Below are 25,537 nucleotides of genomic sequence, written 5' to 3' on the forward strand. Positions count from 1 at the left end.
AACCATATTGAAGTTTGGGGATTCTGTAATTTCCACACTGCCCAGTGAATGAAAATAAAATAGCATGTAGTTTATTCGGCGGGAACATGGGCAGGGGGAGGAGATGTTATACAAATTTGGTATGCTAAGAAAAAGAAAGCCGGAATCAAATGATGGAGCTATTCCACCAACTAAAAATCCCAATATTATATGCGTTTGTAGATGAGCAAATTGGAGTTTTGTTCCAACTGTGTAATAGCAATAATTAAGTAGAGAAAAGGTAGAGAGAAGAATTGCATGGACGGCTGATTGTTGCAGTAATTAAAGTTGTGTGCAACTGCAAGGCCAAGAAGATCCATGGCGGTGCATATTGGCTGTAGTGTGAGGAAGGAAATTTGGTGGTTGAATGGCAGGCTCGAGGATCCATGGTGGTGCATATTGCCTTTATGTAAAATGTCCGATGATGACTCATTTCCACGTGTTACCCTCCTCATTAAGTAAAGTAAAGTAAAGTAAAGTAAAAGGGTTACGCTCACCTTTTCTCTCTGCTTCATTGGTGGTTAAAGTTTTCAGTCTTTCTTAGTCGAATCTTTTTTCAATTTTTAATTTATCTGAATACTTCAGTGCAGTCAGAGTGTGCAGTTGCAGCTGGGTTAGTTTACTTTAATTAAGTTGGTGAAGTATATACGTAACGCTTTCCTTTTGTGTAGAAAAGTAATAGGTTAAAATTTGGGTTTTATCTTGGTGGATGGTGGCGAGGGAGTAAAAATGTGGAGCGTAGAGAGAGATGGAGCAACCCATGTGAGAGCCACTTTTGATATTTTTTTTAAAAAAAGGGATCTTTACACGAAACGAAACTGAGTTCCAGCATCCCCACGTTTTGAAAAGGAGGGAGTCCCACGGAAGTAAGGGTAGGTGGCTAGTTGGGTAAAATATTTGGTTGAATGCAGAAAGCACAAGGAGTAGAAACATGGAGAAAGAATTTGAAGTTTGTATATTGAACTGCATGAAATGAAATGGTGATTACTCGTCATATATTAGAAATTAGAATTAGATAAGCGTAGGCTGCGTGCTTTGTGATTTGTGATTTGTGATTTGTGACGCACATATAATATAATATAGGCCTTAATGTGTGTGCCACTGCCACATCACATTCATTCAGTAATCAGTATTCGCTGCTTACTACCTTGTGATGGAAAGAAAAGAAAATGAAAAATGAAAATCCAGGTCATGCCGGTGGGTGATGTTAGGGCTTACCGGTTACCAGTTCAGCCCCCCTGCTTTCATATTTCTTCTATAAATCCGACGCCCCCTTCCCCTTGCCTTACTTTACTTTACTTGTTCCCCAATCCATGTTGTTTTTATAAATTCCTGACGCTCAATTACTCCGATATCGCACATTCGCATATTCTGCAATCCCACGCTTGGGCCCTACTTCTTCTATTCTGCTCTCTCTTCACCACTCACCACTCACGTTTTCGTTTTCTGACACCAAACCCAACATGGGTGAAGAAGCTGTTCAAGTTAAGATGGTGAATATCATCATACAATTAAGATTAACAATACATGATCAATTGGGTGCTTCTAAATTCTAATTTTATTTTCTTAGTTGTTCTAATTAACTAATAAAAGTGAGTTGTAATTTCTAAATTTTATTGTTGGACGCAGCAGGTAGAAGAAGCAAAGGTAGAAGAGACGCCTCCTCCTCCTCCTCCTCCTCCTCCTCCTCCTCCTCCTCCTCCTCCTGCTTCTCCATTCGTGCTGTTTGTGGATCTGCATTGCACTGGGTGTGCAAAGAAAATCGAAAAGTCTGTTATGAAAATTAGAGGTAGGCACTAGGTAGATGGTAGGTGTTTTAATTACTGTGTATATTTGCGATGGAGCAGAGAAATTGAATTGATGAAATATGCAGGAGTTGAAGGGGTGGGGATTGACATGGCAAAAAATGAAGTAACCATCAAAGGAGTAGTAGAGCCACACGCAATTTGCGCCAGAATCAGCAAGAAAACCAAGAGGGTGGCTAAAGTGTTGTCCCCATTACCATCAGCCGAGGGTGAACTTGTTAACTCCCAGGTACCTATTTCTTTCACTCTCCACGTAAATTACGTATACGTATTCATTAATTAATGGGTTTGGTCTGGTGAAAGGTGGGTGGATTAACGGTCGTGGAATTGAACGTCAACATGCACTGCGAGGCCTGTGCTCAGCAACTCAAGAAGAAGATACTCAAAATGAGAGGTAAAGTATTCAACTTTCATTCAACAGAATCCAATCCATCCAGATCATACCAATTAATAATTAACTAAGGATCGGAGGAAATTATTGATCAGGAGTGCAAACGGCATCAACAGAACTCAGCACGGGCAAAGTGGTGGTTACTGGAACTATGGATGGGAATAAGCTAGTGGATTATGTGTATAGACGCACCAAAAAGCAAGCCAGAATAGTTCCCCAGCCCCAGCCTGAGCCCCAGCCCCAACCCGAACCCACGCCGCCGCAAGATCAAAACAACCCACCACCGCCACCGCCACCGCCACCGCCACCAGAAGAAGCACCTAAATTAGTTGAGCAAGTGAAGAAAGAAGAGGCACCAGAGACGACTAAGGCAGAAGAGGCGGCGGGCCCCGAGACAAAGAAGGAAATATTAGAAGAACCAAAAGCGGAAACCACGACGACAGGGACAGGGGAACAACAGGGCGAGGTGAAAGCATGTGTGGATCACGCGGCGGCGGAGGGTAGTGGAGAAGCAGATAACCAGAATCAGAACCAGATTATGGATAATAATAAGATGATGGGTTCGGGCATGGAAGATCACGAAAACATGAAGAGGATGATGTATCGATATTATCAATATCAGCCACTTTACATTATCGAACGAATTCCACCCCCTCAGCTATTCAGCGATGAGAATCCCAATGCTTGTTGCATCCTATAAATTCCCGGTTCCACTCTCTATTATAAATTTACAAATCAAATGTATTGTATTGTATACTCATCTTCTTCACCCCTGTTCCTTACCTTAATTATGTCTCTCTTATGTTATACAATTTTATATTCATATACCATCAGCTCTAAATGCATGTGATTGTTCATCTTATACATATTTAATTAATTTTATCGATCTCATTAGTTCAATAGCTGTGGCATGTGATGCCCAAGCATAGATCTTCCCAATCAATTCTTTAAACAATACAAAATATATATATATATATATAGAGGTACTAGGAGAGTATAGAATTGAAATAATAATTTGAGTAAATTGGAAAAGAAAAGGAATAAGAATGAATATTATTCTACTTAAAAATGGAAATGATTGATCAAAAGTATAAAGAAAAAATAAAAAAGATCTGAATTTAGAATATAAGGGTGAATGTTTAAGAATGATTGTATGATATAATTATTTTGTTAATGTGGAAGTGGAATTAATGAGATTGGATCTAAACTGGTGGTTTAATTTGAAATAACGAGGAAATGAGAAGTGGTTAAAGTAGATGGAGCATGCAATTAGTGTTGAAAATGAAAGAAGTTGGGGAGGTTAGGTAGTAAACCAAAAAATAAACAGTATGTAGAGTTTCGAGTTTGGAGAAAGAAATCCACGTCACACTCCACTCACCACTGTCCTAATACTTAAAAATACGAATTTTAGTTTGTATGACAACATCAAAAGGTTAATGGCGGCCACGTGTTCATGTTCTGGCTCGTCCTGATTTTGGCTTTTTTGGTTATTGTGGTAAGAAAAGATGCATTGGATGCTGCTCTCTTAATTGGTTTCTGTGTATTATATATAATTTAAATCAAGCGTCCGTTCCAAGTTCCAAGTTCCAACGTAGGATTAGGACGGTGATCACCATCTTTTGATTTGTAACACTAACAGCAGTAACTGTGTACAGAAACAGAAGTGAGGGGATTGCAGTGGGAGGAGATAATTGAATTCCCAAAAGGGAGAGGGTGACGCTGCTTTCCACTCTTCCAACTGGATCACTGTCCTGTCACTCTGCAATACGTTCCTCGTCATCCAATTCCCATACATAAAGCCTAAAGCTGACCACTTTTCCAAAGCTAATCGAACCAATGGGCATGGGGTGCCGCTGCGCTATTTAACCCCTCTAATCTAATCACTAATCACTAATCACTCTGCTCACTGCTAGCTAGCTCCAGAGGTGGCCACAGAAATCTATGCATATGGCTAAGTTGCACATAGTTCCAGCCGACACCAGATATTCATATAATGTGGAGCCGCAGTTGGTGGAGATGATGGTTCCCCTTTACTCTCACGGTTGCGCCAACAAGGTCCACAAGGCGCTCTCCCATCTCAAAGGTCAACTTAAAACTTAAAACTTAAAGGGGAATTAAGGGCCAAGGGGAAATGGGATGGGCATTGAATTTCACATTGCATATTGCAGGGATATATTCAGTTAATGTGGATTGCAATCAGCAGAAAGTGACGGTGTGGGGAATATGCAACAAATACCAAGTGCTGAGCACTGTGAGGAGCAAGAGAAAAGCGGCTCGGTTCTGGAACCACGAAACAGAACAAGAAGCTGACAACAGCGGCCCAGTAGTCCCTCCTCCAGCTCCTCCTCTGAGCTTCAGGCCTCGTTTTGCCGTTCGTTCCCTTAGCTTGAAACTAGCGTGCAAGAAGGTCCTCAATCTCACCACACCCAGATCATACTCCTTCCGGAGGAGCATATAGCTACCAGCTACCTATATATATGTTTCTTTTCTAATTTCTAATTTATTTCTAGTCTGCACTACTCTACAGTCTTCTACATGCTATTGCTCATCAATCCTTCCCCTTCTTTGCCCATCTTCCAACACATGGGGATTATAGTTTCAATCTATTCTTTTACTACTCTTACTCTTCACTTCAACTCATTAATTAATTATAATTACTCCAGATCGATTTACAGCACTACCAAAATTATCAAGTTGAGAACGAACGACCTGCACAATCTTAAACTTATATCAACCATCGAAAAAAAAGAGGTAGTTAGAGACCAGATTAATTCTTTTTTTTTTACATATTTTATAAATAATTAAAATTTTCATTATCCATCTAGTTAAACTTTTGAGTTTAATAGTGATTTAAATTTGTATTAATAAATGATTAAGTTTATTCTAATCTATGGCTCAAAAGAACTAAGTTCACTGTGATTTAATATGTTTAATCAATTTATGTAGCTGACCTTCTCTATTACGTGGTGTTGTGGTGTAGTTAGTTATAATATCAAGACACTGAAAATCTCTCATTCAAATATCTCTACTAATTTCTAAATATAGCAAAAACTTGAGTTTCAACCTTCATTTTTTCTAAAGTTAATTATACCCCTCATATTGATATATCTTACCCGACTAGCATAATTAATATCAATGATATATTTAATGTTGGATACGTTAGCTATATATATATATATAATATAATGCATATCAAAGTGACATACCTAATATGAAATATATATATAATTTATATACTTATCATTAGGAATTAATTCGTATAGGTGGCAATCATAAGATTTAAACATATTCCCTCCCAATTTATCCCAGTTCTTTTGGTTCAATGAGTCATCCATAATGGTTAAGAAAACTACAATATTACTTATACTAAAATCTTCGATTCGAAAACTTTTTATTGGTGATATACAATATTCAAATATCTAGTGTCACTGATATACTTTATATTAGGTGTATTATCTATATCAGTAATATAATTTATATACAATAGATCAATTATTTATACCTAATATAAAATATATCGCAAATTAAATTGAGGTAAATGAATTTTGTAATATAATTAAAAAAATGTTTAGCATATTTCAAAATTAAAAAGTTGCTGCCATTGACAAATATTTTTGTTAGATATTAGAAATACCCAAACATTGTACTAAAAAAACGGATACAGAGTCAATTTTTTAAAATTATAAACGGATTAATCCAGTCGGGTATGGGTAGAAATAAGGAATTTTGATTTTGTTAAAGAGGAGGTAGAAAGGAAATAGGGGATAAAGTTAGGGGCCAAAAAGTAAAATAACGGAACGACCGAAAATTCTATTCCAATTTCGAGGCAGAGGCAGAGGAAGAGAGTTGGATGGCAATTGCGAGAAGAGAACACAGAGATTTTCTAGTTTCCGTCCCTGAGAAGGTGGAAGAGGACACCGCACTGCCACCTCTTACTTCATCCCCTGCTCCACTTCACCATTCTGGTTCTGCTTATTTCTTCCTTCTTCTTCTTCTTCTTTTTAATTTCTGCGCCACGGTTTCCACATCGTCCTTGTTTCATTTCCCTAAAAAAAAAATCTCTACTTTTGCGATTTATACCGTTCTTTCTGGTTCTTTGTATGTAGGAATCTTGAATGCGACTCTTATGGACTGGTGATGTTCTATCTTCTTTTGGTTGATTTGGTCTAATAACTCGTCGATTTCACCAATTAGCTTGCTCCTCTTCTACAATATGAACATGGGTTTTGCTTCTGTTGGTACTGGTATCGGTAATGGAGGATCTTCATCATCCTTTTCCAATTTATCACCTTTGGCGCCCCCTTTTACTCTTGAACGTTTGGTTACCAGACCTATTTCAACCCCACTTGTTGATATGACAGAACCATCGTTTGGGGTTGGGGTTCCCCTGAATTGGCACCCTTCCAGCTCCCAAACCTCAGGACTTGATTTCTTTCTCAACCCCAGCTCCGAATTTGATTGGTTACCCTTATCTAGTGGGTCTAAATACCCAAGGTCGCAGGCTATGGAGCCTGCTGATAACCGTGGACCTCTTTTCGGTTGTTTTACGATGTCCTCAACTGACGCCTCCTTGTATGGTGAGACCTCTGGCGGTCTAATAACCAGTATTGGCAAAGCAAAACCCTACTATCCTTCCTATGCCTCGACTTCATGTAACAAAGGTTGCCCTACGGTGATCGTTGATCATCCAAGTTATGATCGGCTATCTAACTCCCATGTTGCTACATTCGACGAGCCCCCATCCACCACTTGTGGATCTAGAGGCTCTGAGAGATCAGTTGAAGAGGCTTTAAATTCTATTGATATGCTTGATCGGAATAAATTCAACGAGCTTGTAAGAGAATGTCCAAATGCAGAATTATTATTGGAGCGTAACCTTAACATTGAGCCGGTTAAGAATTCAAGAACATCTAACATAGATGCTCATTCTGCATTTCCAGGATGTCACCCTAAAACTAGGACACTACCTTTGAATCTCGCTACAAGTTCTCAGAACAACTGTCAATTCCTAAAAAATGCTCCATATCAAGAAATATTGACAGAGCAAGATGATAGACTAAGTGTGACTACAACAATTGTCAATTCTCCTGCTACTTTTTCCATCAGACCACCTGTTGTCAGCACTGATTCTTTTGTTTGGAACATCGGTCCATGTAATATTTCAGATTATGGATATGATTCCTCTGAAGAAAAACTTGGTGGCAATGACCTTTCGACTGGAAAGGAGTTCCTTCCGGTTAATTCTGAAAGCAAAGCATTCTTTAGTACAGAGAACCATGGCACATGTATAGATAAAAATGATCCTGTAGTTACCGAGTCCTCATTAACAAAAATTCACAACTTACCAAATAATATACATGCTGCTAAGGATTCACCAGATCGTATATTGAAGACTGGAATGGGGCTTCATATTCCTGATGCCAGTCCCCATTTTAGTTTGGACCTTAAAACTATTGAAACTGCTAAGGCAATTGAAAGCTCCTCCGAAAGTTTTGATCAGTACAACCTTTCAGCAGTAGACTCACCTTGCTGGAAAGGTGCTCCAGTTAGTCGTATTTCTCCTTTTCAAGCTTTTGAGATTGTTAACCCAAGTCGTGTGAAGAAAGTAGAAGTTTGCAATAGCGTGAATCTCCCATTGCCTCAAGTACCCACTTCTACTGCTGAGGATACCGTGAAAGTCTTCGTTCATGAACCAAATGAAAGCACCATAGGTAGCCGTCTGGAGAAAGGTGCAACATCTTCTCCAAAGATGCCTTCAGTTGCTTGTTCCTTGCTTGCAGAACATAAAACTATTGATTCTGGGAAAGTAGGAGATTTTTATTCAAAAATGAGCTGCTTCCATCCAGCCATCAATAGCATCCAGAAACCAGTGGTAGATGGTGGTGAGTGCGATTCTTCCTGTTGCACGCCAGAAAATAATTTTAAGTATAATTTCATGTCCGGAATAAGGATTGCACCTACAAGTTGCATGGAAAAGCATGCAGATGCAAAATTAAATAGTGGCAACTCCTCTGAAGATGGTTTGAATCATACGTCACGTGATGCTGCAGAACATGTCCAGAATTTGCCTTCTGAGCTAGCAAAAGAATATCATGAAGAATCGGTCTCGAAAATAGATGTTCAGATTCTGGTTGATAAATTGCATAGTCTATCAGAGTTGCTCCTTTCATATTGTTCAAATGGGTTGGATGCATTGCACCAAAAAAATGTCGAGTCCCTTGAGACTGTGATGAGTAACCTTGATACGTGTATAAATAGCGTTCGACCACAAGGTTCTCTCTCACCTGAGGAAATGGCTTCACAAAACCTTGGACAGTTTCATCAGCTTCATTCAGTATGTTATGTTTACTATGTCTACTTTCTTCTCCGTTAAGTTCAGGAAGTGAATAAATTAAAAAACCAACGGATGAAAATCTAGTAGCAGGGTTATCATTTTTCTGTTAAAAAGAATGGAAAAATGCAAAGATATCACAGTGTGCTCATACAACGTAACATCCTATATAGGTTAGGTTCTCGTTGATTATTTATATACTCATCATTTAAAAATAACCTTCCAACTTTTTTGCAATCTTTTGCTAGATTGATATGTATCTAATTCCTTAATTCCAACAAAGATAAACCTTTGAAGGATATTACTTTCTTCTTGCTGATACTAGATGAACGAAATAGTTTGTTTGGTTTTAATTTATTACTGTGGATTCCTCATCGAAAGTTCATGTTATCCTTATATTTTAATAAGTTTCTCATTCTTTTGAGAGTGGTGGCAGAAGTTTGAGGTAGGTGTGAATGCTATGACTTGGGGTAGTTTGAGACGCAGGATTTTTAGTTTGTCATCTGCGATTGGGTTGCCTTGTGATTTTTCAATTTAGTATAGCATTTAGTAATTCTTCATTTTGATATTATGTTTACTCTTTCTCCCTTTCTTCCTTTATTAAGTCATTTACAATATATCAACCTAGTGTATGCCTCCCCACTATTTGTTTTATTTTTGGAGAGCTATTTCGTTTAGTCTGTCTATAACCTTTGACAATGCTTAAGGATTCACTGCAATGTAGCAATGCAAACTATGATTATATAATATACTTTTTTATCGGCATTTCCAGGAGGTGGGAGTGCTCAAATCCTATATGAAAAGGACTGAAGGTGCAAATTTAGAGTGTTCATTAAAAAATCGGAATGGCATCGAGAAAAAGAATCAATACATATTGTCCGTCAAAAAAGACAAAGAAGATGCTGACTCTCCTTATCTGAGGAATGGCCTTGACCCGATGAAAGAAGATAGCATAACCCAGGTAAGGTATCTATTAGGGTGACAATGGCAAATCGTTCTCTGTTTAGTGGAAGCGTGCCGAGATAAATTGACCTCTGGCAACATACAAAGAATGATATCAACTCACATCATTATCACATTTTTTAGGCTCTCAAGAAGGTTCTGTGTGAAAACTTTCGTGATGAAGAAGGAGAAAATCCTCAAACTCTCGTGTACAAGAACCTATGGCTTGAGGCAGAAGCTGCATTATGTGCCTCCAATTTAAGAGCTCGTTTTAATAGTGCAAAGTTGGAAATGGAGAAACATGAACCACCAAAAGTGATAAGTAAGTTTTGATTTTACAACTTTTCCCGTACGGCATTTTTGTTTTCGCCTGTCGGCTTAAAGTTCACCTTAGATTAATTTTTATGCCAGAAAATGCCCAAAATCAGGATGAGCTACCTGTTCCTGATACATCCAAGACTAAAGTTGGTTCAGAGCCACATGCTTCCATCAAGACTTCTCCTGTTGCAAGTGTATTTAGTCAGGCAGCAGGGGATGTGATGACTAGATTCCATATTCTCAAATGCCGAGATGATGAAGCAAAACTTAGGGATGCTGAAAATTCAGGAACACTATCTGATTTTAAGGTTTCTGTTGAACAAGACATGGTTGAAAAAGACAAAAAACGACCTGCAGTCCCATATATCAAAGACATGGATTTTCCCTTCCCCACCTCAAAGAATGAGTCTGGGCCTGCTCTTCCACCCGCTTCCCCCACCTTGAGTTGGAGCAACCATGTAGATGATGATGTCATGTCCAGATTTCAAGTTCTGAAATCTCGAGATGAGTGCATAAGTTGTGTATCCGGAAAGGTAAGCTCCAATTCCAATAACATCGATGAGGTAGTAGCAGCTAAAAGGGATACGGATGCTATAGGTGTCTCAATGAAACATCATCCTGTTGCAGATAACGATGGAAAAGATGTTGATAATTTAGATGCTTCAGTAATGGCCAGATTGGATGTCCTTAGGAGTCGTGGAAACAACATAAGCTCGACCGCTGCTGGAGAACAATTAGAGGAGGTCGAGGTAGCGTACCAGTATGATGGTGCGAGCAAGAGAGATTATTGGTCCAGAATGAGAGGAGGAGGTTTGAGCGTTGAAATGGAACCTCCTCCCGGTGTCAGTGCAAAAGACAACTTAACTAGGAACGGGAAGGAAAGTAGAAGGCATGTTGAGGGCAAGCATCTTGGTGGTGGTTCTGATGGGTCCTCATCGGACTGGGAACATGTTCTTTGGGGGTGACTGAGTGTTGTATGGTATTGGCTGCTTGTAATGAACCTTTTGTAAATGCCTCCATTATACTTTTTGATTTCTGTTGAATGTTTGAATGAACTGTCTGTTTGACTCAGATTCTCTGCAGCTCCGGAGCAGTACTATAAGAATCGGTACAGTACTATAACAATCATCCCTTGTGTACATGATTGTACATGCTTCTATAGGAACGAAATATTTTGATTAGTACATTTGCTCATGTAATCTTACTATTGAAGGAGCCATTTTTATTGTTCTGTCTAGATCGTCCTCGTTGTGCAGCACAGCTTATAAATCATATATCCTTTTTGAAATTACTTGACTTGGGCAACTGCAAGCGTTTGTTATTGATCACCAAGTCATAAAAGACGATTCACAAACTAAAACCAGACGAAGAGGGAGGATTGAAGCTGCAGGAGGGAGGAAATGAATATTAGTGTTTAGTTTGGATGTTGAACATAATACTAATACATGGAAATGGATTCACAAGAATTGAATATAATATATAATTGGTATGATGGAAGGCGGCAAAAGTGATAAAAGGGGAAAAAGATAGTGATTTCAATGAAAATAGAGGATAGTTTATATTGCAACGAAAGGTAAAGATGTACAAGACAACCCGGGGAAGTTGGTGGAAAGTGATGTGTGTGATTGTGGAAGGGAAGGGGGGAAGGGAGTAAAACAAAAAAAGCTAATGCAGAGTGGAAGGCATGTTGATGTTGTTGTTGTAGTAGTGCCTTGAGTATTCCCAGAGTGGATTGGTATGCGAAGCACTGCAATGGAACGACCAGTGGTCGCATGGTGCTCTCGAATCACACACGTAACAGAAACACTGCATTCAACACATTTCTGATATCAGTTTTCACCATCCCAATTAACACAACACATTTTCAAAAGAATAAAATTTTCTTACCATCGTGCAGCAACTCTGGTGAGGGGTTGTGTCGAAGGGGAATTTGACACACAAATACCTAGCGTGTGGGTAGTCTCTACAGGCCACCTACCATAAGCAAAAAGCCAGAGTCTGAAAGTCCAAACTATATAAAAACGTTTATTTTATTGTTTCAGAAAGGAAAACACAAAGAAACAAAGACAAGGGTGAATACCTGACCCTTCTCCCCCACAATGGAAAGTTCAGAGTCAGTGTCCTTGGAAATTGAGGGGTCGGGGGAGTGGAAGGGGTCAAAGTCTAACACGTAACAATCCTCCCTCTCGTCGAAACGCTTCAAATCCACGACATTTTTTACGCACAAAATAGATCGGAGGGGGGAATGATGCTCCCCTACTTGCATTCTACCATTTATCATCTCTCTCTCTCGCCCTTTCACTTTCGACCCACTCATTTCACGATCACCTCTGCTCTTCTACTTGTATTTTTTAACCTATTTTATATTATTTTCACTCTCGACCTACTTACTACTACTTACTTACTGCCACGGCCCGCCAACATTCCAGCCTTGGCCCATATACCAAAATGGCCCAATTAAAATAAAAGTCGTGCTAAGTGGTAACTACTCCTAGTCCTACATTGATTATTCTTTCTTTATACAGGTAAGTTGGCAAGCTGGTTAGGTTAGGCGAGATGGTAAACCATCCCACTGCACCAAATCCCGCACCCTACTAAAATGAAAATTCCATATTTGAATTCTATCACGGAAAAACTTAGAATTTTAATTTTTAAATGTGCATATATTTGTTTTTATTAAGTTTGACACTGGTTCGGATAATGTATTTATTCATTCATTCTTGATGTTTCCTCTTCCCATACTTCTTGTCACACTTTCAATAATTCTCATTTCCAACAAAAGATTCTATCAAAATAAACTATTTTTTAGAACTCTTACTCTCTTATTAATCTTAACCACACCCTTCACATTAAGTCATAATATAAAGACCAGTTATTACAAAAAATAATCAATATTTGAATCTTGAGCATAGTTCAATTGATTTAGACATCTATCTCCGTCCAAAAAGTCATGAGTTCGAATCTCCACCAACATGTCGTATTTGGAAAATGAATTGAGTTATAAAAACCTTAATATTGATTTCAACAATATACTTATCATATTATTAATAAGTGATGACAAATTTAATAAATAGAGATAAACATATCAGGAACATTAATGTAGCCAATCAATTTTTTAAGATCAACTAATTAAATGGTATGAATCATTAAAATAAGAGACATAAAAGTCAAAGGTCACCAACTCTTGGATAATTAAAAAAATTAAAATAAGATGAATTAAACTGTATATAAACAAATTAAAACTATTAATCAATGATTAATAATGTATTTTCAATTGTTTTTTTTTTCCTATTTTTCTTTTTTAACTCTGTGTTGTAGATATGGAATAAATTCAATGCCATGCCAATATGAATTGTCAAAAAGATGGGTTCCGAGTCTGGACACTTATTTTGTCCAAAAGGTACGTTTTCTTCGACTTCAATTAACCTAATTTCTACATCAGAACTCTCAAGAAAGACATATAACCAACTCTTTTTAAGGCTTATAAAATGTGGATTAAATTAAAAGTTTAGTGCATGAACCTTTTCCTTTCTATTTCTATTTAATAACTCTATGAATTTAATAATGCCGGGTAGATCTTTAAACTTTCAATTTTGGTTTTAATATAACTCCTAACATATTTAATTTTTTAAATTTAATGAATCTATTATACATAAAATTGAATTTATTGTAGAGTACTACCTTACACTTTGGATTTTTAAGCTTAATTAATTTTAAAATTTAAAAAAATTGTTGATTGGGTCAAAAATTTATTAAATACAAAATTGAAAGTTAGAATGAATCAAATACTTTTCAAAATTTGGGACATAATTAGACACAAAATTAAGTTGAACCTAAATGTTTGGGGGTTAAATTTGTAATTTACCTTATTATCTTTTAATCTCAACCAAACACATTACACAGCTCCTAAAAAAGTTAAAATTGAGAAATAGGAAATACACAGGTACATAAACTTGTGCGTGTGGCAACAAAAAGATGGGTTGAACTTTGAGAATGAATGTTTATAAACGTCCAGTGAAAATATAAAAACAAGGATTGGATATGAGACCTATGAAGGGGTGGAGATAATTATAGAGTTACCTCACAAAATTAATTGACAAGGAACAAAGTAATTCAGGTTTCTTATCCTTGATAAAAAAAAAAATATGAAATTGAGAATGAAATTATGAAAGCTTAATTAGTATGCTATGAGGAGGCATGGTGGGCAGGTCAATAAGATTCGAGGTCATATGCAGAGGACCCACTCACCAACTTAGTTTGGAATTGGGCATCCTACCATGAGAAGACAAGTGTGAGGTTGTGGGGGCGAGTGCGGTTGGTGGGTGATGTGCCATTCCTCCCTCCACTGCAAATCAATTCACTATAAGAAAACGCATTGCCAGTTACAGCTACCATTACCATTACCATTAAGCAGTTGCAGCAGAGCACTTGCATTTGGGTGAAAATGGGCTCCACCGCCGCCCAAACCCAGACGCAGATCACCCCGACCCAAGTTAGCGACGAGGAAGCCCACCTGTTCGCGATGCAATTGGCCAGCGCCTCGGTTCTTCCGATGGTGCTGAAGGCCGCCATTGAGCTGGACGTGCTTGAGATCGTAGCCAGAGCTGGGCCCGGGGCTCTGCTCTCCCCCTCCCAAATCGCCGCTCAGCTTCCGGCGGTCACAAACCCTCACGCGGATGTCGCACTGGACCGCATCTTGCGCCTCCTCGCCAGCTACTCCATCCTCACCTGCTCCCTCAGAACCCACCCCGATGGCACACCCCAGAGGCTCTACGGCCTCGCCCCTGTCTGCAAGTTCTTGACCAACAACCAAGATGGCGTCTCTATTGCCCCGCTTTGTCTCATGAATCAGGACAAGGTCCTCATGGAGAGCTGGTAATTGTGATTCGGATTCCCCTTCTCTTTCCATCCATCCATTCTAATCAAATCACTATGGTGATCCTAGTTTAAGATCTTTTAAGTTATATTCGGACTAGTATTTTTAGGAGTAATGTTATTTGTGCAAAGTTATAAAACCTCCATGTTTTTATATGAAGACGGTCAATCTTAGACATCCAAATTTGACTAAATTGTAGAAAGACTTTAAAAATCAAAACACCCATTCATACGATAGTATGAAAATGTGTGGTTAGGAAGTTGTGCTCTGTAATTTCCTCTCCATTAATGCTTAGACAGAGACACTTCTAATTGGTGTGTGTTTCTGAATGAAATATGAAGGTACCATTTGAAGGATGCAGTAGTGGAAGGAGGGATTCCGTTCAACAGAGCATACGGAATGACGGCGTTCGATTACCATGGAACCGATCCCAGATTCAACAAGGTGTTCAACAGGGGAATGTCGGAGCATTCGAGCATCACCATGAAGAAGATTCTGGAGAGCTACAAAGGGTTCGAAGGGGTTTCTTCGGTGGTGGACGTGGGCGGTGGAACCGGAGCTGTTCTGAACATGATCGTTTCAAGGTACCCTTCTATTAGGGGCATCAACTTCGACTTGCCTCACGTCATTCAGGACGCTCCTCCATACCCAGGGGTCCAGCACCTTGGGGGCGACATGTTTGTGAGCGTCCCAAAGGGGGATGCTATTTTCATGAAGGTATTTTATTCACTTACTTCTTGTTCTTAATTAATTAATTAACTCCATGATTAATTTTGAACCGTGGCAGTGGATCTGTCACGATTGGAGTGACCAGCACTGCTTGAAGCTGTTGAAGAATTGCCACGACGCGCTGCCGGAGCATGGCAAGGTGATCGTGGCCGAATGCATTCTCCCCGTGGAACCAGACACCAGCCTCGCCACCAAGGGAGTCGTTCACATCGATGTCATAATGCTGGCTCACAACCCCGGAGGAAAAGAGAGAACCCAGAAGGAATTCCACGAATTGGCCAACGCCGCTGGATTTCAGGGCTTCAACCTCCACTGCTGTGCTTTCAACACTTATGTCATGGAATTTCTCAAGACTGTTTAGTTTAGTTTATACGCCTACCTCCCTCATCTTTTGGGTTTTGCTTTTCTACTGTTTGCAATAACTAATCTTTCGGACTGCTCTATAACTTGTGTGATTCCGGTTCATGACCAAACATAATGGCAGATTGGCACCATAGAATATAGATTCCTCTAATCTCTGCTATAAAACCAATCCCATTAATAATCTTTGGTCACCTTCTCTTGATTTCGTTACTCCTTCCAGGTTTCACCTGGTTTCTCAAACAAGCTTCAATTCAATAGTTGAGTTGTTGCTGGTTCTCATGCTTTATGATGCAGACGAGACGATGAAGAGTGGCAATCTCAATCCCTTTCTTTCAAACTTTTATGGCCTATAAGATGACTAAAACTTGAGTGCTAATTTAATTGAATAATGAATGTGCGGCTCTTTTAGCTACACCATTTGATTTTGCTCTAAAATTCTTCCAACTTAAATGCACATACAATACAATATTTTCCACACTGTCTCATGAAAGGAATGCTTAATTAAATAGGAATTTGTCTATAGCTAAGTTACACATGGGCTTGGTTGGGCCAACCCAACCTCTAATAAGCAAGCCCATGTGTAAAGCGTACTCATTTATTTATTTAAATTTTGAATCGATTTATTATATATCAACTTTCTAAAATATTTTAACAGTTTTTAAAAATAAAATTTTATTAAGATTTGATAGATTAATATTTTCTGTCCATTTTTTGTTCCTATAAAATTATTCAAGTTATAAATTCTCTCTTATTCTTTTAGTTTTTCTAATTCTTTTATTCACTATAATTCTATAATATATGAAGGATGAGTTATCAAGTTGACCTAGTCAAACTATAACTTGATTAGGCCCCCTTTGGCCCATGGACCTCTGGATGAGGTCAAGTGTGATGGAGCAGCCCAATAACATAAGGGTGGCCAAGTTTTGTACTAGAAGAAATGAAAAAAAAAAAAAAAGGGGGTTTTATAGATAATTGCTTCCTGGTACTAGTAAAATATAATTAATTATGGATATACTCTCACAAGAGATAACCCAGATTACAAGTTGAGTATGAAAGGAATTTAATTGAAACAACATAGAGATTTAAAACATAAAGTTTTTATTGAAATGGAAATGGAAGGTTGAAAAGCGTGTAAAAAGTAGATAGTGGATATTAATTAGAATTAGAAGGATTTTGAAAGAGTTCCAAGCAATGGTTCTGATCCAAGTTTCTGCTCCAAAACTTGTTGTAGTACTCGGTGTAGGTGAAGGGTCTGTATATGGCGGGAGACGCATGATTGTTGGTGAGGGGTGGGGCGGGGGCGATGAGGGCGTCGTCGTAAGGGCACAGGAAAGAAGCAACCGACAGCCTTGGCTTGTCCACATTAACAACCGCCCGGTGCCACACGCTCTTGTAAACGCCATTGCTCAATGCCTGTGCATGGGCTTAAAGATGTTAATAATAAATAGAATTAAATATTAATGGGTGTAGAGTGTATAGTGTAGAGTGATACCTGCAGCTGGTCGCCAATGTTGATGACAAAGGCATTGGGGTGGGGATTGACAGCCACCCAGTTGCCATCTTTGAGAACTTGGAGTCCCGCAACGTGCAGGTCCTGAAGTAGAATAGTGAGGGCATTGGGATCCGTGTGGCCCGGGAGTCCGTACGTGAGTTCCGGCTGGGGACACGGCGGGTAATAATTCACGGCCATGTGCTGCCCCTGCTCCCCCAGCACCTTCCTTATGTACTCTTTCTCCAGCCCCAGGCTCTCCGATATCACCTCTTCTATTCTGTACCCAAGTTCCCGTACCTCCACGCAGTAATTACTCACTATTTCCCTGTCAACTCTCAACTATCAATTTTACTTTTACTTTTACCTTTACTTTTCTAATCACACCCACCCTTTCAATCTTTAAAAATCAAAACTTGACTATTTCCTTTTTCTTTTTCTTCCAAACCAATCAAAGCTTCATATTTTATTAATCTGGGACAGAATAAAAGGCGTAATGACATCAAATTGAAATGAAAGGCATTGATTACATTACGATTCTTCTTTCATTTTTCCTAAAAGTATTAAATTATGGTTAACGTATCAATCGGGAATCGATATCGAAACAAGCTTGAATAAAATAAAATAAATAATAGCAGTATCCATCAAGGATGGCGTGTTTCATTGTTTGCCATTCGATGATAGGGATGCTTACGTCAACGCGGTTCAGACGATGACGTCACTAAATATGGATTATTTGATGGGCTAGGACTTACAGAGCGGTGCCGTCACCGCCGTCCATTTTGATAGATTATCTTTTTACCTAGAGGACTCCACAAAATTAGAATTTTCAAATACACGTGGACCCATTTCTACTGTCGGAGTCAATGGTCGTTGTCCATTTTCTCCCCCCAAATTCTGAATCAGAAATCCTCTTTCCGAATTCATGATTCAATAGACACACAAAATGAAAAGAAAACGATTCCTTCATCTTCAAGATCGAACAAGTTGTACGAATCCCACAATTATTTTTAATTCAATTGTTTCACAATTTTTCTTCTTGCAAAATAACAAAATATCAACATTTCTTTTGTATTTCATCAGTTATCATTTCTTCTCCACCAAAAATTTGACGAAAAACAGGTCGTTTCTGAATTCTAAGTGTGTGGCCGTACGAGTGAAATTGAAAGAACCAATAATATATATCCACGTCAGATACAACCATCATATCATCTAAGAATCCCAGCCGTCAAACTTACGGTTGTCGAACGATAAGGTTGATGAAAGATGGTTGAGAAATTGGGTGGAGGGGAGGAATAAGAAAGAAGATGAAAGGGGGAAACTAAAAAGGGTTGGGAAGTGCCTCCTATACCCCTATGCTACATATCCTCCTTTGTTTATTTAATTCTTTTCCATATTCTAATGATTCACTTTTTTAAAAAAGAAAGAAAAAAGAATTTTGAGGGTTCATTTAAAAAATATGATATACAGTTTATACAGTTGGAAACTTCCATGTACGGATTTATTCTTATAAAAATATAACAGATTCAGACAAACAGACAATTTAGTTCAGACATATTTTATATTAAGAATTTGAAAATATATATCAATATAAAATTATGAATATATATAATTTAACGGGTTAAAGTATATATTATAGAAAAAAATATATTGATTGAGTTGAATAAAAGTAAAACAAAGGAAAAAAAAAAGTGTTAATGAGGAAGTAGAAAGAAAAAAAAAGGGGGGAAATGAGGTAACCTGAAGGAAGGAGGGTTTGATGGCCAATGAGGGATGTAGTGATGGAGAGGATGGCAGTGGAGTCTGAGGTAATCCCTCCAGTTGTGGAACTGCTCCTTCCGGACATTGAAGCTTGTGGACAGCCTGACGGTCTTGGAGGGATCGTCGGAATACAGTTTCAACTTCTCCTCCACCGGCAACGCAAAGAACTCATTCCCCACTTCTATCATTCTCTCCACTACTTCTGCCCTCACTCCGTGATTGATAACCTTCAATTAATTCACCACACAACATTATTAATTAATTAAAACACCCAATCCATTATATACAAATACCCATTAATTGAATTACCTGGAAAAAGCCGTAAGACTTGCAGGCTTCCCCCACTTCCTGCACCACCCTACTTCTGTCGCCGCATCCCAAGTCGATGATCGGAACGTTCTCGCAAGCACTCACTTCCGACAGCCGAGGCCTCTCGGATTCCGGCCTCGCATATTTTTCCGGCAAGTTCTCGTACCGGACGCCCGAAGACAGCACTTTGATGTCCATTTAATTATTTTTTGTATATCTATCCGGTGCTGCTGCTGCATCAATTATTAGCTCTACCAAAGTAAAAAAGATATGTGGGAGAGAGGCTCAATCCTGATTCCGCTTTCCCCCCTTTACTTACTCTTCAACCTCACCTTCCACGAACTTGTGTCTTCACACTCCTCACCACCAACAATGCATACATATATATATATATAAATAATAAATAATATATTTTGATAATACAACATTTTCACTGCGGTGTGAGATTTGAATGGACCTCCACAACCGTATTGTCTATACTATGTTCAGATTGACAAATTAGGTCTAGGATTAAATTTTGAGAAGTTATTTAGTCCAATTTTTTAAATAAAATTTGTACTAGTGCTGACCATAATTTATTTTCTCAAAAGTTTGAGTTTCAAATTTCTCATTCAAAACGAGAAAAAAATAATAATAAAGAGAAGATGATTGGTTATTCGCGAACAATGTGACGAAGATAATATATTCTACCATTAAATGCATCACATTTGTTTAATATATTCACATATTTTGTTAGTATTCAAGTAGCATGTTTCTCCCTATACTATTTTCACCATTTGTTTAAACAAAATAAAAATAAAAAGAATAGTGTTAGCACATGTCTGAATCTACTAGAAATAATAAATTAATGACAACTTGATTTTCAATTAAAAATATTTGAAAAACTTTTTTATTGAAAATAGTTAATTGAGAAAAATCAATACATTATAGGTAAATGTTCAAAAAGTTTTTAAACTTAGGACAAAATTAAAATTTTGATTATTTTAATATTTTTATAAAAATCGTCATAGGTGCAATCCTTCAATTCCGTGATTTTTGACTTACAGAAATAAAAAAATAAAAAAAAAAGTTCAGTACGATATAGTTGTATTATAATACTTATTAATTACACATGCTTGTGTTACTTTAATCCCTTTTCTTTTACCATTTTCAAACCTATCAATTATCTTTTGCCGCCATTTATAGACTAATAATGTCAACATTATATTGCGGATTCAGCCCACTTTTATTTTTAAAAAATAAAACAGAGAAGAAGAAACTACGAACAGAAATCTAAGGCAAATTGATCCCTTTATCTACGTTAGGGATCATCGAAAAATTACCACCCCAAACCATTGAGTTAGCACTTTTCGAAAGATTGTTGGATTTGTAAGGAGTGCAAACAAAGTCTCACATTGGTTAGAGGAGAGAATGATCATGGATATATAAGAGAGGACAATTATCTTCATTGGTACAAAGTCTTTTGGGTGAAACCAAAAGCAAAGCCGTCCGAACTATGTCCAAAGTGGACAATATCATATCATTATGAAGGTACACGGGATACTTGGGGTACTATTGTCCTTAACAGGTGGTATTAGAACCATGAAAAACCTAGTTGTGTGGGAGAGGAATCCTTGGGGTTGAGCAAGAGTGATAGGTGAACCTAATAGTCATTACGGAACTTGTAGATGAATCTCTAAATTGGACAAAAATTACTCGTAGTGGGGAGCGCAATGACATGCTCTGTGCTTGGGTGACGAGCAATCCCTATCAAGTCGGGGTAGATTGATAGGAAGCCTATCACAGTCGGGTAGACTGACAGGAAGAATGAGGTATCTTTGTTCGAAGGGAGGAGATTGAGGATGCAGTAGAATGACACCAGGTGTTCTCACAATGTTGGTTCGTGTAGCAAGTGATCTATCTAGAAATGCTAGATAGAAGTAGGCTATCATTGACAGCCGGGAGTAGATGAGTGCATGAATATTCAAAGCAAGATACAAGTGGCATTTTGTTCGAGGGGAAGATTGTTGGGTTTGTAAGGAGTGCAAACAAAGTTTCACATTGATTAGGGAAGAGAATGAAAGACAATTATGTCCATTGGTACGAGATCTTTTGGGTGAAACAAAAAACAAAGTCATGCGGGCTATGCCCAAAATGGACAATATCATACAATTGTGGAGATACGTGAGATACTCGGAGTATCATTGTCCTTAACGTGCGATTGCATGTGCCAAATGATTTGCATCCCTTTTGATGACACATTCAAATACCTTTCCAAATTCAATCAAATTTGTTTCCATAAAAATTGGAATTCCATGTGGATTTTGAAGATTCCTGGGACCTTCTAACATAGTCTCATAGCTTCCAACTGCTTGATACTAGTTTTTGTCCGGACAATACATTTTCCAGCAAACACGATTCAAGAATTGAAGACAGTTGGCGGATTCAGCCGACTCAAATAAATTAGATATATATAATTTAATTTATCCCCATAATTGTGAAATTAAAAAAGAACAACAAAATATCAACATTAATGTCTATTCTTAGAGTGGGTTGGGAAGCTCAAAATCATAGAAAATTCTATGGATTAATCATATTTGACAAGTTAAAATTTTGATATCACTTTGATTGTGATATTTTTATAAAATCACGCATTCTATCATCATTCTCAAACGCACCCTTAATATTGATATGTGATTTCGGTAAGGATACTTTTCTTCATCATCGAAGAGTAAGTTGGTAGTTATTTAACGTGCTATAAAGAGAATCAAAGATTGGCATATAAAATAAACAGATAAAGAATAGTTAGAAAATAATTGTGGCCCCTAAAATTTACTTCCAATTGGATCCCTAAAGACTCACTAATTTTTATTGTAACTCAATTTTTTTTTTTTTTTTTTTAGTTTCAGTTAGAGAATGGCAAAAAAGAAAAATTAGATAGGAAGATAAGAAGATGAATATGAGTTTAGAAAAAATGGAGTAATTGAACAGGTAGGAAAGGAAAGAGGCGTGAAAGAGTAATAGAATAAATTAAAAGTAGTATTACATAAGAATTAATTTGGAGGGCTAAAAGTAAATGAAATATATGTGAATATGAAATGATAAACCTAACACCTGGGGTTTGGGATGAAGTTGTGGTGTGGAAACTCTGAAAATGAAGAGATGGATGAGGCGAGAGGCAGAGTTGCAATCCAAGTTTTCTGTTTGGGTCCCCTTCCCAAGTCCCAACCCACACGGCCATGTCCCAATCAGCGGTCATGAAAATAAATTAAAACATGGTCAGTCTTCGTCTTCATATAAGACTAAATTAACCCGACAATACGTTCTGGGTGTACCCCGCTTTCCATTTTCCACTACCTCACTCGCCCCATCTTTTACTTTAATTTGACCCTTTCAAATTCTCCCCTTTCTCCCGCATTCACTCTTTATTTTTGTTAGATTGATTAAAAAATGAAATAATAATAAGACGAACACAATCTCAAGTTACCCATATCCAATGACCAAATCAAAACTACAAGTCGTTGCTAGTTGGCAGAGACGAAAAAGAAACTAAAAACTAAATATGAATGAGGGGATAAGAGAGAGAAGAAGATTGTTGGTATTTTAATTTGTACTAAAGTTAAAATAGAGAAAGTATGGTTAAGGAGTGACGTCATGGAAGGGACGTCATGGTATGGGTAGATGATGAGGAGGTCGTGAGTTGTAAACAGCTAAGCTCAATCCCTACTCTCTAGGAACTACAAGGCTCGAACACAGAGAAGATAAGTGACTTCACTGCCCAAAATATTCATCATAAATCATAATTCATATCCAATCAAATTAATTCCCAATTTACCTGAAACTCCAACTGCACTGCATTACACTTCCAAGTTCCACATAACACATGGGACGATTTTGATTAACACACCCTCCCACATTATTCAGTAAATTGTCCTCATTTCAGATATTATTCTATTTGACCCTTCCAATTTCAACAGGTCATCCATAGAAGTTGTTTCCCAGTTGAATTCCATCTCTCTCTCTCTCTCTCTCTCTCTCTCTCTCTCTTTTTCTAATAATAAAAACAACACACTTTTATTGTATTCAAGTTAAAGTTTCCTTTCTTCGTTCCTTTTTTGATATTCTAGATTTCAGTGAGCAACAATTCAAATTGGACTCCGACCTCAGATTTGGTTCATAAAATTGAACATTCTCTGATCGGAACTATCCTTTCAAGTTTCCGAGTCATCATCCAAATGTTAAACTACAAATTTAGTTCCCGACTTTTAAAATTGTATTTAATAGATCTTTTAACTTTACTTTTTAATATATCGAAAAAAGTTCTTAAATTATTGGTTTTATGTCTAATATATCTCTAAATATTAAATTATGTCTCTATTAGGTCCCTGATTTATTAACGTTTTTTTATAATTAATCAATTTATTATACATAAAATTTAATTTTGATTCTAATGGATCCTTAACTTGTATTTTTATGTCTTGTTGATTCATGAATTAAGAAATGTTGATTAGATTAGTGATCTATTAGACAAAATTATTGAAAATTCAGGGATCTATCTAATATTTACGTACTTGTAATACACAAAATTTGTAGTTTATAATTCACTGCACCTTTTAAAATTTTTAGTAAAAAAAAAATAGGGATATTAGAGTTTGAACTTCAGAAACAATTGATGTCAATTACTGTGTTCATCTTGACTACATAAGATAGACTTAAACTTTAAATTTGAATTTGAAAGTTCAAGATTACTTAAAAAGATTAAAGTAATCCATTTATTTTTATAAGAAGAAAAATGATTGGTCAAATTATATGACAATTAATAAAATAAAGTTATGGATTTAGACAGGAAAGAAGTGGTAAAAGTTATAAAATAATAATAGCAAAAAATACAGGGTTTATAAAACAATGAATAAAAATGAGATTTTATTAAGTTTCTAGAGAAGAAACGACTGTCTATTAATGATTTTTTAAAATGAGAAGTTATACTAAACGATACAAAATAAATATGTATTTAAACAATATAATTATTTTGTTATTTCTAGTGGGCTCACATAATTGTATAAGTTTGTAATTTTTTTTTTGAAAATTTTATTTTATAAAATTTTAAACTTAATACTATATATGAAAATATATTTCCTTTGTGTTATTTTTCTACTTTACTATTTAATAAAATTTTCAACTTAATACTATATATGAAAATATATTTCCTTTGTGTTATTTTTCTACTTTACTATTTTTAAATCTATACAATTGATTATGCTTGGATAGCGTTTAGTGGGTGATTTGAAATCAAGATATTAAATGAAAAATAGAGCTGTATTCTTTTTTTTTTTCAATATTTTTAGATTTGTGTTTCGCAGTAGTTTTGAAAAAAATTGAATGTTAATTTAAAAGATTGTTTGTTTAGTAATATTTTTGTATATTAGTGAGAGTTGTCAACTAAATATTAGTTCAATCTAAAAGTAATATTAATTAATTTATTAAAATTTTTTATAATTATTTTTGTATAATTATTATTTTAAAATATTATAGAAATTATAATATACTATAATTTACATGTTTTAATTTTAGCCAAATAGAAAATGATTTTATAATATGAGATAATTTGAAAACATAAACATATTATTTTTAGAATTTATTATAGAATATGAAAACCGTTTAAAAAAATAAAAATGCCAAATCGAGGTTCTATAAATACAATTCATGAAATAAACCGACCTAAAAATGTGAAAGAGGAAGGAGTGGAGGAGAGAGAAGAATGGGTGCATTGATGAGACGGAAAGGAGAACACGACTTGAGAGAGCGACTAGGGACTAGGGAGACACTATTTCTTTTTCTTTTTTTTTTTTTTTATAAGTGAGATAAGGTATTAAAAGAGAGAGTGAGGAAGAATATTAAGGAGAATATGAGGAGAGAGATAGATATCATCGTAATATTGAAGAAAATACGGAAAGCGGATTGATTCAAAATCAATACGAGGGATAAATTGATATTTTTTCTAATATTACAAAAAAAATCTACAAAATATAAAAAATACCACTAACATAGATATATAATATTAATATCAATTATTTTCAACTTTGTTAATCTAAATATTTTTTATAAAATTTTTGTTTTTATAATCTTTACAATACCTTATCGATATGATTTTCATTAAAAAAAAAAAATGGTTAGAAGAATATTTTATATATAAAAAAAAAAAAGGAGAATGGGTGGAAAAAGAGGA

The 25,537-nt window shown here is 36.6% G+C and overlaps 6 protein-coding genes across 10 annotated transcripts; 4 read left to right on the forward strand and 2 right to left on the reverse strand.

Moving 5' to 3' along the window:
* The first annotated feature begins 1,280 nt into the window (after positions 1 to 1,280).
* LOC111011608 (Heavy metal transport/detoxification superfamily protein) lies at positions 1,281 to 3,100 on the forward strand. Of its 4 annotated transcripts, none has more exons than XM_088118681.1 (5): positions 1,281 to 1,511; positions 1,648 to 1,807; positions 1,892 to 2,052; positions 2,127 to 2,217; positions 2,310 to 3,100. In XM_088118681.1, the coding sequence occupies exons 1-5, from the start codon at positions 1,482 to 1,484 to the stop codon at positions 2,912 to 2,914; spliced, it is 1,047 nt and encodes a 348-aa protein (XP_087974807.1). In that variant the 5' UTR covers positions 1,281 to 1,481; the 3' UTR covers positions 2,915 to 3,100. The 4 variants fall into 4 exon arrangements, with proteins under 4 accessions (XP_087974807.1, XP_087974808.1, XP_087974809.1 ...); XM_088118682.1 differs by having other exon boundaries at positions 1,651 to 1,807; XM_088118683.1 differs by having other exon boundaries at positions 1,281 to 1,502.
* Positions 3,101 to 3,879: 779 nt separating this feature from the next.
* LOC111011661 (Heavy metal transport/detoxification superfamily protein) lies at positions 3,880 to 4,844 on the forward strand. Its single transcript, XM_022285512.2, has 2 exons — positions 3,880 to 4,297; positions 4,383 to 4,844. The coding sequence occupies exons 1-2, from the start codon at positions 4,156 to 4,158 to the stop codon at positions 4,670 to 4,672; spliced, it is 432 nt and encodes a 143-aa protein (XP_022141204.1). The 5' UTR covers positions 3,880 to 4,155; the 3' UTR covers positions 4,673 to 4,844.
* A 1,153-nt stretch (positions 4,845 to 5,997) lies between these two features.
* On the forward strand, positions 5,998 to 11,042 carry LOC111011465 (uncharacterized). 2 transcript variants are annotated; one of them, XM_022285226.2, is made up of 6 exons: positions 5,998 to 6,179; positions 6,321 to 8,548; positions 9,318 to 9,506; positions 9,632 to 9,809; positions 9,899 to 10,338; positions 10,433 to 10,598. In XM_022285226.2, exons 2-6 carry the CDS (start codon positions 6,428 to 6,430, stop codon positions 10,460 to 10,462), a joined length of 2,958 nt encoding a protein of 985 aa, XP_022140918.1. In that variant the 5' UTR covers positions 5,998 to 6,179; positions 6,321 to 6,427; the 3' UTR covers positions 10,463 to 10,598. The 2 variants fall into 2 exon arrangements, with proteins under 2 accessions (XP_022140918.1, XP_022140917.1); XM_022285225.2 differs by having other exon boundaries at positions 6,000 to 6,179; positions 9,899 to 11,042.
* Positions 11,043 to 11,338: 296 nt separating this feature from the next.
* Positions 11,339 to 12,149, reverse strand: LOC111011466 (RPM1 interacting protein 13). Its single transcript, XM_022285227.2, has 3 exons — positions 11,886 to 12,149; positions 11,693 to 11,779; positions 11,339 to 11,611 (listed from the first exon to the last, which is right to left on the reverse strand). The coding sequence occupies exons 1-3, from the start codon at positions 12,120 to 12,122 to the stop codon at positions 11,471 to 11,473; spliced, it is 465 nt and encodes a 154-aa protein (XP_022140919.1). The 5' UTR covers positions 12,123 to 12,149; the 3' UTR covers positions 11,339 to 11,470.
* A 2,042-nt stretch (positions 12,150 to 14,191) lies between these two features.
* Positions 14,192 to 15,956, forward strand: OMT1 (O-methyltransferase 1). The gene is made up of 3 exons (XM_022285596.2): positions 14,192 to 14,680; positions 15,023 to 15,398; positions 15,469 to 15,956. The coding sequence occupies exons 1-3, from the start codon at positions 14,250 to 14,252 to the stop codon at positions 15,769 to 15,771; spliced, it is 1,110 nt and encodes a 369-aa protein (XP_022141288.1). The 5' UTR covers positions 14,192 to 14,249; the 3' UTR covers positions 15,772 to 15,956.
* Positions 15,957 to 16,759: 803 nt separating this feature from the next.
* DMR6 (2-oxoglutarate (2OG) and Fe(II)-dependent oxygenase superfamily protein) lies at positions 16,760 to 19,706 on the reverse strand. Its single transcript, XM_022285132.2, is given in 6 exon segments — positions 16,760 to 17,186; positions 17,266 to 17,403; positions 17,405 to 17,523; positions 17,526 to 17,590; positions 19,003 to 19,250; positions 19,333 to 19,706. Coding segments are annotated over 6 exon segments (1,029 nt in total). The 5' UTR covers positions 19,531 to 19,706; the 3' UTR covers positions 16,760 to 16,925.
* Between the last annotated feature and the right edge of the window lie 5,831 nt (positions 19,707 to 25,537).

The sequence above is a fragment of the Momordica charantia genome (assembly GCF_013281855.1).
Source record: "Momordica charantia cultivar OHB3-1 chromosome 10 unlocalized genomic scaffold, Mcharantia_2.0 BLBB01000010.1, whole genome shotgun sequence".
In the NCBI taxonomy this organism is placed as follows: domain Eukaryota; kingdom Viridiplantae; phylum Streptophyta; class Magnoliopsida; order Cucurbitales; family Cucurbitaceae; genus Momordica; species Momordica charantia.

Coding starts and splice junctions, on each gene's coding strand:
- OMT1 (XM_022285596.2), top strand. CDS start 14,250: ATGGGCTCCACCGCCGCCCAAACCCAGACGCAGATCACCCCGACCCAA. Junction 14,681..15,022: donor AAGGTCCTCATGGAGAGCTG/GTAATTGTGATT, acceptor TGAAATATGAAG/GTACCATTTGAAGGATGCAG. Junction 15,399..15,468: donor GGGATGCTATTTTCATGAAG/GTATTTTATTCA, acceptor GAACCGTGGCAG/TGGATCTGTCACGATTGGAG.
- LOC111011608 (XM_088118681.1), top strand. CDS start 1,482: ATGGGTGAAGAAGCTGTTCAAGTTAAGATG. Junction 1,512..1,647: donor AAGCTGTTCAAGTTAAGATG/GTGAATATCATC, acceptor TGTTGGACGCAG/CAGGTAGAAGAAGCAAAGGT. Junction 2,053..2,126: donor GTGAACTTGTTAACTCCCAG/GTACCTATTTCT, acceptor GTCTGGTGAAAG/GTGGGTGGATTAACGGTCGT.
- LOC111011661 (XM_022285512.2), top strand. CDS start 4,156: ATGCATATGGCTAAGTTGCACATAGTTCCAGCCGACACCAGATATTCA. Junction 4,298..4,382: donor GGCGCTCTCCCATCTCAAAG/GTCAACTTAAAA, acceptor TGCATATTGCAG/GGATATATTCAGTTAATGTG.
- LOC111011465 (XM_022285225.2), top strand. CDS start 6,428: ATGAACATGGGTTTTGCTTCTGTTGGTACTGGTATCGGTAATGGAGGA. Junction 8,549..9,317: donor AGTTTCATCAGCTTCATTCA/GTATGTTATGTT, acceptor CGGCATTTCCAG/GAGGTGGGAGTGCTCAAATC. Junction 9,810..9,898: donor TGAACCACCAAAAGTGATAA/GTAAGTTTTGAT, acceptor TTTTTATGCCAG/AAAATGCCCAAAATCAGGAT.
- LOC111011466 (XM_022285227.2), bottom strand. CDS start 12,122: ATGAGTGGGTCGAAAGTGAAAGGGCGAGAGAGAGAGATGATAAATGGT. Junction 11,780..11,885: donor TTGTGGGGGAGAAGGGTCAG/GTATTCACCCTT, acceptor TGCTTATGGTAG/GTGGCCTGTAGAGACTACCC. Junction 11,612..11,692: donor ACCAGAGTTGCTGCACGATG/GTAAGAAAATTT, acceptor TGTTGAATGCAG/TGTTTCTGTTACGTGTGTGA.